This window comes from Phascolarctos cinereus, unplaced genomic scaffold (genome assembly GCF_003287225.1).
Source record: "Phascolarctos cinereus isolate Bilbo 61053 unplaced genomic scaffold, phaCin_HiC Scaffold_726;HRSCAF=1367, whole genome shotgun sequence".
NCBI lineage: Eukaryota > Metazoa > Chordata > Mammalia > Diprotodontia > Phascolarctidae > Phascolarctos > Phascolarctos cinereus.
Genome location: NW_027556098.1, coordinates 124,622,889 through 124,644,091, shown reverse-complemented (window position 1 = coordinate 124,644,091; position 21,203 = coordinate 124,622,889). Strand labels below are relative to the sequence as shown.

General features: G+C 38.0%; 1 protein-coding gene across 1 annotated transcript in view; it reads left to right on the top strand.

Annotated features, from left to right (window-relative positions):
- Positions 1-15,701, top strand: part of STAG1 (STAG1 cohesin complex component) — a 346,896-nt gene extending 331,195 nt beyond the window's left edge. The window contains exons 29-34 of the mRNA XM_020986100.2: positions 298-503; positions 4,647-4,821; positions 11,796-11,906; positions 12,252-12,366; positions 13,006-13,086; positions 13,489-15,701. Coding sequence (XP_020841759.1) covers positions 298-503; positions 4,647-4,821; positions 11,796-11,906; positions 12,252-12,366; positions 13,006-13,086; positions 13,489-13,512 — 712 coding nt within the window. The 3' untranslated portion in view covers positions 13,513-15,701. The remainder of the gene's footprint in view (positions 1-297; positions 504-4,646; positions 4,822-11,795; positions 11,907-12,251; positions 12,367-13,005; positions 13,087-13,488) is intronic.
- The last annotated feature ends 5,502 nt before the right edge of the window (positions 15,702-21,203 follow it).

Below are 21,203 nucleotides of genomic sequence, written 5' to 3'. Positions count from 1 at the left end.
ATCAGAACATAAATGACAGGATCAAAGGAAAGTGATAATCTCTGTCTTTGAAAGAACCATCTATCTAATGTTGAAGAATTAGGAGGGAACCCCTGTGACATTGAGGTTCCCAACATATAGTAGCTCATGAACATTGAAGTTGGGAAAGGAAGAGGGGGGGAAAGTTAAGGAAAATTTAGGATCCAAAAGAGAGAAAAATTATTTAGAGAATTTCTATTGGTAATGACAGAAGAATAAAATAAATGGTACACAAACTACTTCCATAAGAAACTGTTGATTGTTCTCCTGTGTTTTTAGCCATTCATACCTAGAGAAATTCCTGACAGAGCAGATGATGGAAAGGAGGGAAGATGTATGGCTTCCACTCATCTCCTATAGAAACTCATTAGTCACTGGAGGGGAAGATGACAGAATGTCAGTGAATAGTGGAAGCAGCAGTAGCAAAGCTTCATCAGTAAGGAATAAGAAAGGACGGCCACCACTTCACAAAAAGAGAGTTGAAGGTAAGTGTGACTTAACCTTTAGAGATAAAAGTTTGTTCTAGTTGTATATTGTTAAACCAGAAGAGTTAAGTATCCTTATAAACTGAGTATTCATACTGAAATGAGACTCTTTCCTGCCCTGTGGAGTATGTAAAAGAAGTAAACCTTAACCTTGCCCTTGAAGACTTTAAAATCTATCACAAAATATAAGAATTAGAAAAACCTCAGAGGCTTCCTTTTGCCTTACTTTACTGGAATAAGACTCTTTCCTACAACATCCCTTACAATTTATCACTTGTCCTTGGCTTGAAGACCACTGGTGAATGGGAACATACCGCTTCTGCCTCAGCCTGCCTATCTTTGGATAGTCACTCACATCAATCCTTGATTTTCCTTTTGACAATTTTCATTAGCTAAGAGACCCCTGTGGAACCAAGCAAAACATTCCACATGACAGAGTTTCAAATTCTTGAAGACATTTATCCTGTCCCCAATATGTTTTTTTCTTCTCAGGCAAACATCTGCAGTTTTTAAAATCAATCCTCATGATGCATGGACTTATTACCTTTCAGCATACCAGTTGCCCATATCTGCATGCTGTCAAGCTTATTGATGTCCTTTCCAAAATATAGCAGTTGGAACTGATCAGGGTAGAGTATAGGCTAAGATGATATTATTAACTCATATTGAGTCTGCAGTCCACTAATACCTCAAGATCTTTTTCAGGTGAACTATAGGAATCTAACTATTCATCCTACAACTTATACTTAAGCTGTTTGGGTTTTGGTTTTTTTTTTTTAACCCAAGTAAAGATTTTTATATTGGTCTCTATTGAATTTTATCTTATTAAACCATCCCAATAGTCTTTTGAATCCTGACTCTAATCCACTGTGTTAGCCATCCCTCCCAACTTTGTATCACCTTCAAATTTAATAAGCATAGCACCTGTGCTATGCTGTGCTTTTATCTAAGTTATTGATAAACATATTAAAGAGTGCAGAGCCAAGTACAAATGCCTGGAGACCTCTTTCCAAGTCAGCTTTGAATCATTCGTGACTGCTCTTTGAATCCAGTCATTTAGCCAGTTCCGAATTGACCTAATTAATTTTGCTGTTGTCCAGCCTCTATACCTCCACTTTGTCCACAGCAATAACAGGGAACATTAAGTAAGCTATGTCTGTGGCAGTCCCTTGATCTACCCTCTCAAAAAAGCAAATGAGATTAGCTTAATATGAGCTGTTCCTCATGAAGACATTCTGGTTCTTTGATCACCATTTCCAGATGGCCACTAACCAGCTTTTAATTCTAGAAGTTTTCCAGAAATCAAAGTCAAGCTCACAACTGTACTGAGTAAAGGTTAGAATATAATGATCCAACACTGACTCAAAAGTAAATAGGTTAGAAGTTTCTACAGTTGGCAGGGGGTAAAGTGGAAAAGGGTTTTGAGATGAGACTACATGTGGTTTTGTGGGAGGGAAGACCCGTCATTGACTACTTCGGGAAAGATGGAATGTGACCCATCTTCCCACCTACTGGTTTATTTCATTTTTCATACTCCTGTTCTGTCCCTTCTCTGTCCACCCCAAATTGGGACATTTGTCCTTCCATCATGCAGGATCTCTCCAATTCTCCATGAGTTTTTTAAGTTTATTGAAAATTACCACCTACAGCTCTCCCACGAACCACTTCTGTAGTTCATTTGGGCTGGAGCTGGGACTCAACAAGAGCCACCAGGTTTTCTTGCTATCTTACTATTTATCATGGTTAATTAGCTCCTATCTGCCATTTTTGCTCTAACCCTAAGATCATTTTCTGTGACTAAATAGTTCTTCCTCTTCTCCCTGGTCCATATTCAGTAAAAACACAATTCAACAAACAGATACGAAATGGCTATTCTGTGCAAAGCACTGTGCTAGATATTGGATATGTGAAGACAAAAATGAAATAACCCCTGCCTTCAGGCAACTTTATTTTCTCCTTTTACCATTTTACCCATCCCAGGCAACAGTCCTGACTTTCTGTGATCCTCATCTGTTCCCCAATATAGCTTTTAAAAAGCCTTTCTTGAGGAATCAGTATTGTTGGCACCACCCATATGATGTGCCTTACCCTTGAGAACATACCTGCCCCCCGCCCCCCCCCCGAGGACTTAACAACAACAAAGTCACAATGTACAAATGGTAGATAAGGAGTTGGCACCAAAAGAATTTCAGATTTGCAGCATGATATATGGAGAATGTGGATGGGTCTCTGGTCTGTTTTTTTGTTTGTTTAGGTTTTTTGGAAAATCAGTCTTCTGGACACGTTTGTGTACAGAGAACAAAGATTCAATAGAAAGTAATGGTGAAGATTATTTTAATGGAGACTATTAAAAACAGGAGCATGAGAAAACAAACTTTTTGTTGTCCTTAACTTTTCTTACTGGCACTGGGAATCACTATGTTAATTGTTTGCTAATTATTTTTTTTTAAACTTCTCTCAGTAAGAAGCCAAGAAGTAAAGTACATATACCTTTTCCTATGTAATCTACCTCCTTCCTTTTTGGCTTACATTTTCTTCCTAAAACCAAAAAGATTATAATTATGAGTCCTTGTCCACCGTGGCTCTAGGCAATGTTCATCAGTTTTTTTAATTCTCATTCCGCTTACCCACAGTTACACTGTAATTAGCACAAAATTAATTGGAATCTAATATTACTTCCACTGTTAAGTGATTCTTCATAGTTTATGGAGAGAAAATACTTTAAGCAAGACTGAATAGGCAGGAGAATGAGATAATTTACAAATTATTGAAAGCTGATATTTATATTTAGCCCTGTGGCATACCCCTAGAAACTTGCTTCTCAGTTGATATCACATTATTAATCAATCCTTTGAGCGTGATTGTTTAACCAATTATAAATCCACCTAACTTTGCCATTTTCCACTTTACATTTCATCATCCTATCCACAAGTATACCATGAAAGACTTTGTTGGTGTATTTTGAATTCTAGCAGGGCATCTTATCAGGCAGTATCTCACTATTAAAGGAGAGAATAATCCCTGAGGTTCCTTCAAACGCTAAAAGTTTATTCTATAGCTATGGTATTCCCCTGTTCTACCTCATTGGATTAAGTTCTTTGTGGAGATGATTATCCATGAGCATAAAGGATAATCAGTGAATATAATTTATTTAGACTTTCAAAAATAATTTGATAAAAACTGAACACCAGGGGGAAAAAAATTGTCAAAGTGGGACTTGGGTCTTTTGTCAGGAATAGAAAAAAATCTTAGACAAATGAAAAAAGGGGCATATGCTTCTAAATATTCTTCATATGCTTTTAAATAGGAAAAGGTACCTACTGAAATTTCCCAAGTTTTCATATGCTTTTCTAGGAAGTGAAATGTCAGACTGGTAAAGATAAATTATACAAAGATCTTACACTGTTGTAAGAAGGCAGAAAAATGGTGGCCCAATTTTGTTATGGTCAAGTGCAAGGTAATTCATGTGGGAGAAATAAACCACACTATTTTTTATATGAGGACAGAATCTAAACTATCAGTCAGGATGCAAGTCAGAACATGATAGTCATAACAAATTTTTCCTGAAAATAAATAACAGGTCAGTACGCTACAAAACCCATTAGTATTGAGCATCAATGAAAGGTATTGTTAAGAAACGTATTAGATGCATAAAAGATCAAGAGAATAGAAGAATATTCCTCTGTGTGACAGCCAACAAATATTAAGAAAGTCAGAGACTGAGAAGGCATATGAGCCAAGTATCGAAAGTTACAAATGTTATGGGAGTTAAAGAGATAGTAATTTCTTCGCTAAATCCCTGAACTGGTAGAACAAGCATACAGTCCTTGAAGTTTTAGCAAGGTAAATATGGAACGAAGACATTCTCCTTCACAAAGAAGATAGAAAAACCTGTGGAACTCATTGTTCCATGAAGTGTTAAAGGCAAAAAATTATAAGCTATATTCAGGGATTTCGATATTCTCCTAGGTGACAGACATAATGACTTTCTCAGGAAACTCAATGTTCTGGGATTACTTCGAGGAGTTAACAGTACTTCTCTCTGAAACATCTATGAGAGCCCCTGTCAGAAAGAAATACTGTGTTGAATAAAGTATGAGGCATATCTAGTATGGCAGTTTTTAACATGAACTGTTATTACAGAAGAAAGTTTGGATGGCACATGGCTAAACAGGAATGACACAACCATTCAGACTCCTGGAGCGCTGCCTACCCCTCAGCTCACGTCCACTGTACTGAGAGAAAATAATCGACAGATAGGAGAACAAATTCAAGAACATGAGTCAGAACATGGATCTGAACCAGACTTTTTACACAAGTAAGTAATCATTTAAAATTCTTGCATTTGACAAGGTATCTAAGGTTTTTTTTTCTTAAATTTATTTCATAAATAGTAAAAATAGATTCTTGATTCTTTTCATGCTACTTTGTGAACAAGTATTTTTGTATACTCCAAAAGTAAGAGAAATTTCAGAAATCACTAATTTTTAGTATTTTACCTTTCTCAGTTGGAGCTTTACAATGAAATAAAACCACGAATTCAAAAATGAGGAGTTTGTATCAAAACAAACAAGAAAATTAGTTAACAAATTTAATGAAAGCCAGGCATTATTTTGGTTGCCTGTAGTTATTCAAACACCTGTAGTGCCTTGAGTCCTGAGCCTGAGCATGAAAAGCTACCCCTGTACCTTCCAACATTTCCTACTTCAAAATATCACCAGACCAAAACTCCCAACTGAATTTCTCTTTTCTTCTAAATTTATTTTATCTTGTGGCCCAACACTAGCTCTCATTCATTGGCCAGACTAAGATGACCCAGGGCCACTAGATATCTGATACTCTTCCCTGGTCTCAGGTATCAAATCCAAACCTCATGTCAGTAGGGGTCACGATCTCCCAAGCACCTCCAGGAATTATCACCCAAATACTAGTATTTGTACCATAATTACAAATGAAAAATGCAGAAAGTACTGCTGCAGCATCAATGTATTCTGACATTCTTGTCACCAGTATTCAGGAAAGGTCAATCCACATTCACTAAATTTCGGACTACCTTCAGGTTATACATGTCATGTAATATTTTATTTAATGAAGCAACAAAAATTTATTAAACACCTACTGTGTCGGGCGCTGTCCTAGATGCTAGGGATACAGAGTCAATGAATGAAACAGTTACTTCTCTCAAGGATTTTATGTTTTACCAGGGGGAGAAAAACCATTTAAGTCTATAAAGAATAAATACAAGCTTGTTTCAGGGATTGGGGAAGAGGGAAAGAATAGTCACTAGTAATGAGTAGATTAAGAAAGGCTTTGGATGAAAGAAAAGAAAGAATCTTTGTGGTGGAGAAGAAAAGGGTGAATTTCTGACATGGGGGACAGCCCATACAAAAGCATAGAGATAACAGAGCACTGTGTGTGAAGGCAGAGAGAAGGCCAGTTGGGCTAGATTATAGCAAACAAAAGGGGGACTAAATGTACAAAGGCTGGATAGATTGGAACTAGGTTATAAAAGTCTTTAAAAGCTAACAGAGAAGTTTATGCTTTATCCCAGAAGCAATAAAGAGTTACTAGAGTTTATTGAGGAGAGAGATCACGTGGTCATATCTGCAACTAAGGGAAATCATTTTGACATTTGTATGGAGGATCTATTGAAATAGAAACATGAGGCAGGGAGACCAGTTAGGTACACATTGTACCTCATTGTCCAGGCAATAGGCAGTGAAGGCAAGAACCAAGGTGGTGGCTGTGAGAGTGGGAAGAAGTCAGATGTAAAGATGCTGTGGAGGTAGAAATGGCAGGATTTGGTAAATAATTGAATATGTGGGAGCAAGGAGCATGAGGAGGGAAGGACAGTGGCCAGACTAGGAACCTGGGAAACTTAGACTAATGGTACCTTCAACAGAAAAAGGACATTTTAAAGTAGGGAATGAGTTTGGGAAGAAAGGTAATGAGTTTTGTTTGGGGCATGTTGAGTTTGAAGGGTCTGTGGGACATCCAGTTTGATGTGTTCCAAAGAGAAATCGGTGATGCAGAGTTTATAGGGGAGAAACTGAATGGATACATCTAGGAGTCTTTTGCATATAGGTGATGGTTAAACCCATGGGAGCTAGTCAAATCACCAACAGAGAAACTGTAGAGAGAACAGAGAACAGGGCCCAGACCAGAGCTAAGCCTTGGGAAACACTCACAATTGGGGGCATGATATGATTGAGGAACAAACAGTTGAAATTGAGAAGGAACAGTGAGACTGAGAAGAGAGACAGATAAGAGTAGTATCAAGAAAAAGAGGAAGATGCACCCAAGGAGCGAGGGGAGTCATTGGGCTCAAATGTAGCCGAGAAGTAGCGGGACTGAAAAAAGGCCATTAGATTTGACAGTTAAGAGATGGTTGGTAACTTTGAAGAAAGCAGTTTCGGTTGAGTGATCAGGTTGGACTGCAGATTGCAAAGAGTTAATAAGTGAATGAGAGTCAAGTCAGCAAGCAACTGCTGTGTGTGCCTGGCACTGTGTGCCCCTGGCACTGTGTCCAGGGTTTGGAGGAGATGGAAGGAGTTGGAATTCAAAGAAAGGCAAAACAGTCTCCATCCTCAAGGAGCTCACAGTCTAATGAAGGAGACATGTAAACAGCTATGTACAAACAAGGTATGTGTAGGGACAGATTGGAGACAATGTCTGAAGAAAGATACTAGCATTAAGTAGGATGAGGAAAAAAGGCTTTTGGCTGAAGAGATGTTTTAGCTGTAATTCAGAGCAAGCCAGGAGGTGGTGGTGAGGAAGAAGAGCATTCCACACATGGGGGACAGCCAGTAAAAGTGCTGGGAGTAGGTGCCTTGAGGAAGGAACAGCAAGGAGGCCAGTATTACTAGAACACTGAGTACATGCAGAGGAGCAGGGTATAAGAAGATTGGCGTGTAGGAAGGGGACAGGTTATAAAGGACTTTACAAGCCGAACAGAGGATTTTATATTTGATTCTAAAAGTACTAAGGGATCCGATAAGTTGATTGAATTGTGGGGTTGGAGTGGGTTGGGGGTGGGGGGTGGTTTACATGGTACAAGCTGTACTCTGGAGAGATCACTTGGACAACTGAGTGGAGGATGGACTGGAGTAAGGCAGGGAAACCAACCAGCAGACTGTTGCAATAATGCAGGTATGAAGTGATGAGGGCATGCACCATGGCGGTATCAGAGAAGAGAAGATAAAAGGACTTGGCAATAGATTGGATGGCGGGAGTAGAGAGAGTGGAGAGAGGATAAAGGGACAGGAAGAATGAGACAAGGAGTCAAACCATCTCAGTGTCAGGCACTGGGAAAAGGAAGAGCAAGATGATGTCAAGGGGGTTTGAAATGAATGAAAGGAGAGAAGAGAGAGCTCATCACCTCAGTGAGCAAGACACGGCCCTCAGCTGAGAGGGTGGAGATTGGGAGGTGTGAAAGAGCTTCTGTGGGGACTGAGATAGGGAATCAGTTAAGGAAATTAAAGGATTGCCTTGCTGTAGTGAGTGCCCAAGAGAAATTGGAGAACATAAATGTGTAGTGAATGCAATCAGTGTGGCTATGTGACTTCCTTTAGCTACATTTGGCAGCATGCGAGTAGGAGCAGAGGAGAAGGTGGAGAGACTAATCTAGGGCTTGTTTTTCACAAGTGATATGTTATCACTTTATATTTAAAACTTAAAAGATCAGTACTTGAGGGACTATTTATTTTCTCTTAGGTACTTCAGCTATAACCAAGGGGGTTCATTGCCACCAGCTGAGGAATAATGATGTGGTTATGGCCTCATGGTCCAAACAGCTCAGTTTCAGTATGAGAGAAATTATTACAAATTATTTTACTCCTTAATGTTATTACTTTTCAATCGAGACAACAAAGCATAACAGTGTTTCAAACTCTGTCTCTACTTAATTTAACCCTTATTTTATCCTCAGAAGTAATATGCTTCTTTCTAATGCAACCTGAATCCATTATCTGCGGAGTGGAACTTAAGGCATAGAGTGTCACTGCTATGAGCTGCTAGCTGTGAATCCTTATTGCCAGAAACATTCTTATCCAGCCCGCAGTCTCACTATGTAATGTTCTAGGCACTGTAGCTCAGCTACCACAGTAAAAATACAACATCTTTTCTCCATCATCCCTCTCTCAGAGATGCTTCTGGTTCTTGCCTTTCATCTCTAAACACAGAGGTGCTACACAGTCACACGGTATATCTCAACATCAGTACTGATAAACCAAATTCGATTCAACAAATATTTATTAAATACTTCCTGTGTAATTTTCGCAATTTGAAGTTAACCAGAAGTCTGGCCTTTGGATAAAAACATCATTACTAGGTTTCATTTTTGTCTTCTCTTTAAAAAAAACTAAGTTTTGCATGATAGTACTTCAGCTCATGTTAATGTGTTTGCACTTTGCTTTGGATATTTTCAAGAATTTTAAGAGGCTAGTCACATAAATTTCTTTTCAAAACTTAATGGCTTTCCATTTTGTTTCCTTATGAAGAAGCTAGGTGGCACAGTGAATAGACCTCTGGAGGTGGTACCAGAAAAATCTGAGTTCAAATGTGTCCTCTTAATAGCTGTGTGACCTTGGGCAAGTTACATGACCTCTCTGTGCCTCAGTTTCCACATCTGTAAGACAGAGATAACACATACCTCAGAGCTACTATGAGTCTTAAATGAGATAACATGTGTACAGCTCTTTGCAAACCTAAAAATGCTATGTAAATGATAGCTATCATTTTTATTATTAAAAGCATTAGTGAATTGTTTTACTATTAGGAACATTCTTGTTCTGTTGATTAAAGGTTAAGGGACAGTAATGTTTCTTTCCTCCGAAAATGCTAGGTGTCTTAAAGTTGCCCCTTTATCAGTTAATCTAAAAATACTCTTTCTCTGTTATAGACACACCAGACTAGTGCTGAAAATAGTACAAAAATGCAGTACATTAATATTATGTTACTATAAAAAAAAAGTGTACATTTCTTGACATTTTCCATTTACCCTTGAAACATCTCTTCAGTAAGTTTTTATACTTGATTTTGTTTCAGGCTATTTTTGAACTGTTGTGTACTCAGCTAAGTAGGAAAGAACTTCTGTCACTTGAATGTGAAATGTAGTACTAAAAAAAAAAAAAGGAATAGAGGCATTGATTGGGAGAGAAGAGTTTTAGAAGTCCTTTTCCATGCCCCGGGAGATAATAACAATATAGTCTGCTGGGGAAAAAAAGCATCCTGCCCCTTAGTTATATTAGGAATATGAGGTCTCTATCATGTTGTCCAAGTACCATTTTCTCTGCACTTGCATTCTAGTCCCTCTTTTATCTTCTCTTTCTTCCCCGTACAGCACAGCTGTGTCAACAGATGGAAGACCTACATGGAACTATTGTCTTTCACCATTACACCATTGTCCCCAATTTTAAACCAAAGATTTCTGTCACCTACTAAGACTAAAAGCCGATTTTGTCCTAGTCCATGACCAGGAGCTCTTAGCTTATACGAAAACTCAGATTCCTTTTACAACAAACTTAGTTATTCAGGCCGGCCTCTTTAGTTTCCCTCACCCGCTAATGCTTTCCTTAGTGGAACCCTAAATTTTCTGGACTTCTGAGGCCACAGGACACATTCTTCTTTCCTCAGGTGACATTTCCGTTTTATTTAAGAATGGCTCCTCTTTCCAGCATGTCTCCTTCTCTAGCCTGAGCGCAGGCTGATCACTATGTGCTTTTATCCCCCCAAATAGCAACTTTACTGACTGTTCTACATAAATGGGAGTAATCAAATAAACAAATTTATTAAATTCAATAGCAGGTGACCTTCAAATAAAATACATCTAAAGGGGAAAATAGTATAGACAACAAAGACAAAAATGTGTGTAACAAGGTAATAAACATATTAAAAAGGGGCCATTTAAAGAATACAGCAATGCAGAAAACACAAAAGGTAGTTTTTCAACAGTTAGTAAAACCTTGAAGTAAAGGATATACTCATCAAAAAACCATGAAAAATACATAAAGGTGGAGGATTACAACATTAGTGATAAATTAATCAACCCAACAGATTAAGGCAAGTTGTTTGCAGGATTAATCTGTCCAAATCCTATTGCCTGTTGCTTCAGGTTTCCCTTTGAAACAAAACTCTGTGCATTAGTACCACAGGTTAAGAAGTGAGTGACCATATAGACCCAAGGGATTGGGTGGCAGGGCAGGGGTGGGTAAGTTGGCAAAAGTTTTGGGAAGGAATTTATTTAAAAAAAAAAAAAAACCTTGCGTTTATCAGTAACGAATTCTAGCAATTGCTAAGTGGCATCCTTTGGAAATTCCCAAGATTTGTGCGTTGTCTTTTGTTTTGTTTGGTGTTGTCTCTTTTCTGATGAGTTTTAGCTTTTCTTTGTGGAGAGGTGGGGAATGAGGGAGTGAAAATATCATCTAAGGAATGTAAGATGGGCCTTAGAAGAACAGAGGCAGGCTTGTAAGAAGACCATGAAAATGCAGCAGCTCGATCAGAACTAGGACCCGAGGGTTACTTCAATTCCCTTCATACCATTTCCAAAACAACTGGAACTCTAATATCAGGTTTTCTTCCAAGCATTCAAAGCAAAAACTGCTATTCCTCAAAGAAAGGCAGCCCTGGAGGCCAGGCCAGGTACAGGCTATAGAGTACAGGTTCTGATTTATGGCCCATTTTACCTCCCTCCCCCAAGCCAACAGGTTAATGTCCTGGGAGAAGAAGAGGCAGGAGTCACCTTTCCTTTGCTTTAATGTGGGGACTCTTATCTTTCTTTGTGGCATGTACTCCTTGGACCATCTGATGAAGCCTATTGACTGCTTCTAAGTATAAGATTTTCACATGCATCAAATAAAATACTTAGGATTATAAAGGAAGCCAGTTATATTGAAATGCAGTTATCAAAATATTTGAAAAACAAGTTCACAGACCTTAGCCTGAGCACTCCTAAAACAAGTTTATATATAGTGTGAATCTCCTCCAGGGCACATGGCACCAGAGGATCCTGTCTGAGGAGATTTTACAGCTATACAAGGAATACAAGGAGTTCACTCTACCGTGTAGAGATCCTTTTAGAAGTCATTTTCTGCTGATTCATTCCCCATCCTTACTTGGTGCCTTTATGAATAGTGGCCCATATTTTTAAATGTCTAGTTGAGGTTGAGATCTCTGACCATAGAAATGAATCAACTTATGCATTTGGAAGAGTGATCAAGCCAAATTTCCATGGCATTCTAACCTACTGGGCAGCCAGCCACTGCTACATGAATAATAATATCTTGTCTCTCTTAGTCCTCAGATGCAGATCTCCTGGTTAGGCCAACAAAAATTAGAAGACTTAAATCGAAAGGACAGAACAGGAATGAACTACATGAAAGTGAGAAGTGGAGTAAGGAATGCAGTGTAAGTATTTGTAACTAAGGATCATGGTAACAAAAAGTGCACATGATGCTAGAAATTTTGATCTGTGAAGTGGTTTATATTTCGGTACTGATCAGTCTTCGTAAAAGTTTGAAGAATTAAAGATTCTTATGATTGATTCTTCTGTTTTATTTGAGATTAAATTTGAGGCAAGTTTTAGGTTCCTTTAGGGCTGAACCACTGTTTCTTTGAGTGGAACTTAAATGATACATTTAGCAAATTGTTTTCATTAGTTTGAAGCATTGTATCTAAAAAAGGACTGAACTATCAGGAGTGGTCTTTTTGAGTTTGAACAGTTTGTTTAAAGTATATCTTATCACACTTTAGCCGAGGCCTTATGGAGGATGATGCTGAGCCCATCTTTGAAGATGTGATGATGTCATCCCGGGGTCAGTTGGAAGATATGAATGAGGAATTTGAAGACACCATGGTTATTGATCTGGTAAGGAAATTCAACAAGTTTGGGTTTGTTGTGGTTTTTTTTTAATATTTAAGGATATTAGTATTGACTGCGTGCTGTTGCTTAAGTTCCTGGAGCAGGTGGGTGATGAGTGGCAGTCAAGGTTGGAGTTAAGGGAATGCTGATAATAGAATGCTAGAGTCCCAGGTGATTGGGCTCATGGGCATTTGGGTAAGCTTAAATCATTTTAGAAATCGTATTGCTCCAAAAATGATTGCAGGAATGTGAATCTGTTATTCTTTAGTCTGAATTTGAGAAAAATCCAAACTCAATTTGCCTTTCACCATTGGCAGTTCACCTCTGGTTATACTAAACCATGTATACAAATATTCAGATGTGAAATATTAATATCCTCTTTTCCATTAAATAAAATACTCCTGAGAGAAAACCCAAAAATTTTACTCTGTCCATGTTATTTTTAATGTGGTTTCAACCTCTTAATATTTTAGTCATTTTAACACTGACAAATACATAATTTTCACTAGTAGCTTCCCAAGCCCGAGTTTTTTTAAACCACAAAGAAAAATCCTTTTGAGAAATGTGATTTTTTTTTATAGTCAGTTGTCATTGTTTGGAAACTCTTTCTCAGGTAACAAGTCACTAAATGACTTCTCTTTTCAGCCTCCTTCAAGAAATCGAAGAGAACGAGCAGAATTGAGGCCAGATTTCTTTGATTCTGCAGCTATCATAGAAGACGATTCAGTAAGTCTTTTAGTACATGCCTTTTGCTTTTTTGCAGAGCAGTCATTTCAACCCTCCCTGGTGACAGAAAAGAACAATTAAGCAAAAACATCTAATACTTTCACCCTGTCTGATAGCTTTTGCATTATTCTTCCCTAGTCATCTCCCACCCCTGGACTGTGAGGTGGGAAGGATAGTTCATTTTCTCTTCTCTAAGATCTTCATTGGTTTTTTGTTTATTCATGTTTCAACTACTTTTTTGTGACTTTTTCATTCATATCACTATAGTCATAGTATATATTGTTCTTAGTTCTGCTTATTTCTTTCTGTGCAAGTTTATATATTTCTTTTAGTTAGTTTAGTTTAGTTCTTTTATCCACTTTTTGAATATTGTTTATGTATAACAATTTTTTTTTTCCCCAGGGATTTGGAATGCCTATGTTCTGAAGTCTGATGAAGAAATTTTATAAATCTGGAACTCTATTATTTAGAGCTAGAGGCCTATATACTGTGATAGCTTGTATGGAAAAAAAAACATTTTTGATGTGATCTGCTTTGTTTTTTAATCAAATGATTAAGGTCAGTCCCTTTTTGCAGTGACAGAGCAGAAGAGAGGAGCATGTAAATTACACAAAGGAATGTCGATGAACAGTCACCTCAGAAAGACTGACCTGAAAAATCATTTGTATTCTAGTACTGGACTATCCCAATACAGATGTGTGTGGTTTTTTTCTGGATGGGGGGGTGGGGATTTTAAATTTTTAAGACAGCTGTCAAGATAAACACTGTTGTACACCTGTTTTATGAAAACTCAGCATTGAGTGGAAAAAAAATATTTTTAACTTTATTTTCCTGCTGTACAATTTAAAACTGTTTTAACATTTGCCTTTTTATGTTTTAAGAGCTAACCATTTTTATTAAACCTATGCCAGTCAGTCATTGACTAGCAGTGATGCTATGTAAGCCGTCATCCTGGTTGCAGAAGAGTGTTTTTGAACACACTGGATGTGGTTGACATTGTGGTCCATGGGCATGGAGAGGAGCAGAACACTGACACCCCAAGACACAGCCCTGACCCAGTGCACTGCTGCCAAACACATATACACACCCACCCACACACACCCCAAGATAGGGATGAAAAACCCAGATTTTATATACTCTTGAGAAAGAAGGTTTATTTTTATTTATAAGGGGGCATAAAATCAGAAATGTCCATGCAGCCACTTTTCCAACAAATGCTGTGCAACAATGCATTTTATATAGCACCAGGGAGACACGAACACAGTACATTTTCTATGAGTATTTGTTCTGTGCATTTTTAGCAACTTATACCAGCAAATAAAGTGTTCTCAGTAAAACAAAAAAACAGTTCTCAAGTTATCAGTTTGCTGTTTTTATCACTTATATCATGCCCTGCCAAACCCAAGGTACACAGACTGCCATTTCCTTAGGAAAATAATCATGAATTCCTAAAATAATCACTTTGCCGTTCAGAAGCAATTTTAACTGTACCATGGATGTGTCTACTTCCCATGCAGTAAATGCCCTTATGTGCTGAATAATTTTGTAAATTAATTTTGCCAGTTAGAAGTATGTGCTGCATAGAAGTATGTGCTTAGAGAGTGAAGTTCTTAAGCTTACCAAGGAATCCAGCTACATTTTCAGTGTTAACTGTGCATATTAAAAGTTATTCTTCCATGGGAGAAAAATCATGAATTTTCACAACAGTAGAAAGGCCAAACTAGTCCTGAGCTAATCCATCGTACTAAGAGGTTTAAATGTCGTCAGTGGTTTGGAGTTTGATTCTGCTTAGCTTTTCTGACTGTGCCCAGTTGCTGCTATTGTAGTTTGAGAAAAAAACTTTTCCTCATCCTTTTTGATTCTTTATGTTAGCACTGGAACTTCAAAACACAGCCATCCACTGTAAGAACAGCTATTTCTGATTAAGTGGTTATTTTTAAATCAGCTGCAACAAAATCATGAGACTTTCTCTTTTACCAAAAATTTCATTCTTTTTTAAAAAGGATAAAAATCTGCACACCTGGTGACTACCTTTTGGGAAGGAGGAAAAAAACTGGATGTTTTCATCCTTTTAATAAACATAAGAAATTGAGATTTTTTTCAAAATGTGTGTACAGTCTTCAAAATAAGACTTGGTTGCCAAAAATGTTTGACTTGCTAATTCAGCAGTTCCTCAGCCAGGGTTAAGAAGGGATAACAATGCTGTGCTGTTAGAACTGTGACTTTGGGGAAGGAGGACAGCAGAAATAGCTGCGTTAACACATCAGCTCAGTAGTTCTGGGAGAGTGGAGGATCGCAATTGATGCTGCATGGTTTGAGTTACAATCACACACCGGTCTTGTTCTTCACAGTCCTCTGTGGAACTGAATCCTAACTTAGAATTGTAGAATACTGTATAACAAAAAACAAAAACAAAAAAAAATGGTTTAATATCTAGGTACCTCCAATGGGTTTCCAATTCAGTTTGAAGTCAAATAGATTTTTGTATTTTGAGTGTCTCCTTGATTGGTTTTGCTAGTACTTCTGTAAATTGTACATTTACAATATGAGGTTTTTCCTTTTGTACAATTTGAAACTGATGCTTCACCTTTCCTTTAATAAACTATTCAAAATCAGGTCTGTGGTAGTCATCCTATTCATCCTAGACCAGTTTTCTTAATGATAAGCTAGACTAACAATAATAATAACTCATTTCCATAGCAAGAGCTTTACAAATATTATTTCATTTGATGCTTACAAGCCTGGGAAGTGCTATTATTATCCCCATTTTATAATTGAGGAAACTGAGGCTCAGATTAAGTGACTGCAGGGTCACACAGCTAGTTAGTATCTGAGGCTGGATTTGAACTTGTGTCTTCCTGACTGTAGGTCTAGGACTCTGTTATACCACCTAGTTTAAAAGTTTTTTTTTTAAAGCCTAGACTTTCAAACCCCTTCAAACTTTGGCCTTCAAAAAAGATGGGACTTTTTTACTTGATGGTTTTGCACTTAGAGAGGATGCATAAATGTACTATTGAAACAATAAGAAATAGGAGAACAAAACCTGATTCTCCAACTAATTCTATGCTTGTTTTTGTCAGCCTTTTCCCAGGTTTGTCATAGGTAGTCGACTGGGTCAGGCATGTGGACAGAGAGGTAAGACATAAGACATACCATCAATGAGCATATCATGGAAGTAGGAACTGTAGGTGGGCACATTTGTAATGGATCACTTTAATTCAGTTGTTAGCTGTACTTCCATGAGGAGGAGAGAAAAGACATGTATAAAAATAATCCCAGGTCTTCCCTACAGGTGGCCATAGCCCTAAAAGGCCAGAGCATCCCAGAGGGAAGGACTTGCCATGTTATCTGTGCAGTCAATGCAAGATAGGTTGTCAGCGTCTTCTGCCGTGTCCTAGACGGATACCCATAACAAAGCCCACAACAAAAGTGAAGATGTTGTCTTAGGGAGGAAGCTAAAAGATATGATTTTTTTACCCCTTTGTATTATCCAGTAGGCTGCTCCTATTATGTCACACCAGTTAATCATGACAGTAGTTAAGTTTTGAAGATACAAACCCCGATAAACTATACAGAGAACTCCATCCTACTACTCCAAGTGTGTCCAAATTTAACTACTATATTTGAATAGTGGATCTGAAATTTCTGTGTTGCCATTTCTCATGATTTCAGCCTGGGGGGACACTAACACAAGAGATTAATGTGTAAGAGAGAATCTCCACCTTCTAGCTCAGTTTTAAAGATAGACAGTATTTCTTTACAAGAGAAGTCTCCTGGGAGTCTAGCACTTGCCAGAAAAGATAAAACTTAAATTAGAGCTGTTCTGCAAGAGGATTTGAGGATTAAATAACCTTTCCATAGTTACCTCTTAATTACAACAAAGAAATTGGACTGGTCAAACAATTGTTGGTGAGGTGTGATTAATTATGTGAGGTTTTAGATCCTACATCAACAAGAAGCCAAAAAGTTTTCAAATGAACAAGAGCCATCATATTTTGGTTAGTTGTAGCCCTCTGAATTTTGGAGTTAAGTGTTTGGGTCTCATTATAAGGGCCTGTGCACGGGTGCCCCCTAGTGCCATTCCCATAAAAGAGGACTACCATTTTCTCCACTGCTGCCAGCACACCTACTTTATTGCAGTTCCTTTTAGACCTAGGTTAAGAGATGAAAAGTATTACTATTAGTAGAAGTCTTGGTGATGATAACCATATCTTCTTTCACTCCCACTGCAACTCCCTTAGTTTGAGCTTTCACCATCTGTCCCTTGGATAATTGTTCTCATCTCCCTCCATCCCCCCCCTCCCAATCCATCCTTGGTACAGCTACCAAAGTTATCTTCCTAATACAGTACCAGTGTAGTCATGTTACTCCTTCACTCAAATTATTCCCCCATTGCTTTTTCTAGCCCGGCATTCAAGATCTCTCACAGTCTGACACCAATCTATCTTTCCGGCTGGATCCCATACAACTTGCATTCCATGCAAACTAGACTGCTTCCTCTTCCCTGACCTTGTCATGGCCTTTTTTGCCTTCACGACCTTGGCTGACACTCCCCTGGGCATGAAGTGGTCTTCCCAAACTGCAGAAATTCAGTTCAGCTGCCAACTCGGGGACATTTCATTCCTTTGGTTCGGACTTCTTTGCATTTACAGTTTATAGCATTGATATTTGCAAATTTCTCATCCCCTTATGTAGACTGTACTAATAATAATAACACTGTAATTATGGTAGTAATAATAATAATAAATGTGGTTAAGTTTACAAAGTGCTTTCCTGTCAAGACTTATAAGGTTGGTATTTCCTTGAAGAGAAGAATTTAGTCCTATTCCATACTTGTAGCCTCACTACCTAACAGCACCTTTCATATAATAGCTACTTAATAGTTTTTTGTTTGGATTAGGGCTCCAGGCTTCATCCTCACTGTTTTCTTAGATGTAGGTTAGAACTTTACTGAGATTTTGAAGCTACAGAGAGGAGAGATGAAAACAGGAAAGAGAAAGAAAGGAGACAGGGAGAGAGAAGAGGGGAGAGAAAGCAGAAATGAAGAGGGGGGAGAGGAAGGGGAAAAAAGAGACTAGCAGTCCTTTGCTTTTCTTCTCTTCCTTTCCCATCATGAAAAAAAGGAAAAAATCAACACAGAAATTGTGCTCAAATGGAGCAGACTAAGCCTAAGCAAGTACTGCTGCCCATCTTGGCACTGACGCTTTTTCTGGTAACGTAGAGATAAGGGCATAAAAAACTTCAGCATGGGAGGGCTTTTTTAATTGGCTGAACACGGGCCTGGGATTATAAAAAAGGGCAGATGAACCTGGTCAAGGATGCCCGGCTCTGATATCATATAAGAGCGGAAGGAGCCTTAATATAGCAAAGTTTAGATTTTTATTTTAAAAAGGAGAGTCTTCTTTAAGAGTCTCTGAGAAGGAACTGATTGATTTCTCAGAAAGCTGATGGTCAACAAGGTTCAGGATACAGGAAAAAGCCTTCACAAAGTTCAACAAGCATTTATTTCGAGGATATAAAATATACAAAGATAAGAATAAAATCTATGAAAAATAAATACAAGGTATTTTCTATGGGGAGAGGGCACTAATATCTGGGAGATTTAGAAAAGGCCTTATTAAGTAGAAGGTGGTGCCTGAGCTGAGCCTTCAATACAGGAAGATTGGGAGGGGTCCGGCTGGGAGCACATTCCAGGTAAAGGTTCAGCCTAAACAGACTTGTAAGTGAAAGATGGACTGTTGAGAACAGGGAACAATAGCAAGTAAGCCAATCTAGTTGGAAGATAGAGTGTATAAAGGAGAATAATATTCAGTAAGCCTAGAAACATAGACTGGGGCCAAATGATGAAGGGCTTTAAATGCCAAACAGTAATCTTTTATCCTAGAGGCAATAGGCAGACAGTGGGACTTCTTGAGCAGGGGAGTGATCCAGTCAAGTCCATGCTTCATTAATATCAGTTTGGCAGGCGTAAGGAGGATAAAATTGGAGAGGAGACATGAATCAGGGAAACCATCTAGGAGGTTTTTGCAATATACTGTATGAGAGGTGAGGATGGTAGAACTAGGGTTGTGAATGGAGAAAAGGGGATGGATTCAAGAGATAAAGTCAGAACTGACAGGGCTTGATTATTGATCAGATACAGGATATGTGGGAGAGTGAAGAGTCATTAACTGAAGCCATGACCCTGGATGACTGATAGGACAGTGGTGCTATCAACAGAAATAAGAAGCAGAGATAAAAGGGGGGTGAATTTGGAGGAAAAGAACATGAATTCTGATCCTGACGTGTTGAGTTTGAAATGTCAGTAGGACCTCCAGTTCAAAATGTCTAATAACCAGGAATGCAGAACTGGAATTCTCCCATCTCCATGCTTTTGTACAGGCCATCTCCCATGCCTAGAATGTGCTCACAGCCATCACCTGGGGAAGCAATATCTGTGGAGAATGGAGCCAGCCATCCCCACCCACAAGACAAGCAAGGCAGCCTAGCTGAAGCAGCAAGGCTCCCTGAAGAAGGGGCAGGAGGCAGCTATGTACCCACACCTTGACCATCATCCTCCTTCAGACCCCAGTGGAGACAGCTCAGGACCTGAATCCAAGAGCTTTGAGAAAATAAATGCCCCAACCACTAAAACTGGTGATTTGGAGCATTTTTTCATGTGACTGTTGATAGCCTGAATTTCTTCCCTTTGAGAACTAACTTTCATATCCATTGACCATTTATTGGGGAATGGCCTTATATATTTGAATCAATGTTTGATGTATCTTAGACATCAGACCCTTATCAGAGAAGCTGTAGCAAAAAGAAAAAAACAGTTTCCCTTCTGCTTTTAACCACATTTTGTTTGTGCAAAAGCTTTTAAATTTTATGTAATCAAAATTGTCCATTTTATCCCCAGTGATTCAAGAAGCATTCCCTTATCACCCACATGTACAAAAATATTCATAGCAGCTCTTTTTGTGGTGGCAAAGAATTGGAAATTGAGAGGATGCCCATCAATTGGGGAATGGCTGAGCAAGTTGTGGTATATGAATGTAATGGAATACTATTGTTCTATAAGAAATGATGAACAGGCTGACTTCAGAAAAACCTGGGAAGACTTATATGGTCTGATGCTGAGTGAAGTGAGCAGAACCCAGATGACTTTGTATACAATAGCAGCCACATTATGCAATGACTAAGAATGTTAAACTGAACCCTTCTCAGCATTACGAGAATCTAAGACATCTCCAGAGGCCTCGGGATGGAAAATGCTGTCCACATCCAAAGAAATAACTATGGAAGTCGAATCGCTCTCACTTAATTTTACCTTAAGTTGAATTTTGTTTCATCTTTCTGATGGTTCCTCCTATTGGTTTCAATTTTTACTTACAACTTCACTAATGTGAAAATATGTTTAATGGGTATGTAAATGTAAAGCCTATATCAGATTGTGCGCCGTCTTGGGGAGGGTGGGGGGGGAGAAAAAGAGAGAAAAAATTTTCAACTCAAAAGCATATGAGAAAAAAATTTAAAAAAATAAAATAAAATAAAATAAAAATTTTTTTAAAAAAAAGAAGTATTCCCTTATCAATGGTGATAAAAGGTATCTGTTTGGATCTAATACTATATGGTGGGAGTTTGTTTTTGGTTTTGATTTTTCTTAACCAGTAGCAAATGGTTTTCATGATTGCTATTTTCTAGTATAGTTTGAGATCTTGAACTTCTCACCTTTTTTTTCATTATTTCTTTGAGATTCTTTATATTTTATTGCTTCAGATGAATTTGATTGTTATTTTTTTTCAGGCTCTATAAAACACTTTAGAAGTTTGGCATAGTACATAGTAAATAAGTTAATTTAAGTCTACATTGCCATTTCTTTATGTAACTGGTATGACCCCACCATGAACAATTAATATCCAATTATTTAGGTCTGTGTTTATTTCTTTTTTTCCCCTCCAGATTTTTTTTTAATTTTTTTAAATTTATTCTCATTTATCAACAATCACTACCATAAGCTTTTGAGTTTTAAATTTTTCTCCCCCTCCTTCCCCAAAATGGTATGCAATTTGATATAGGCTATACATATACATTCCTATTAAACATATTTTCACATTAGTCATGTTGTAAGGAAGAAT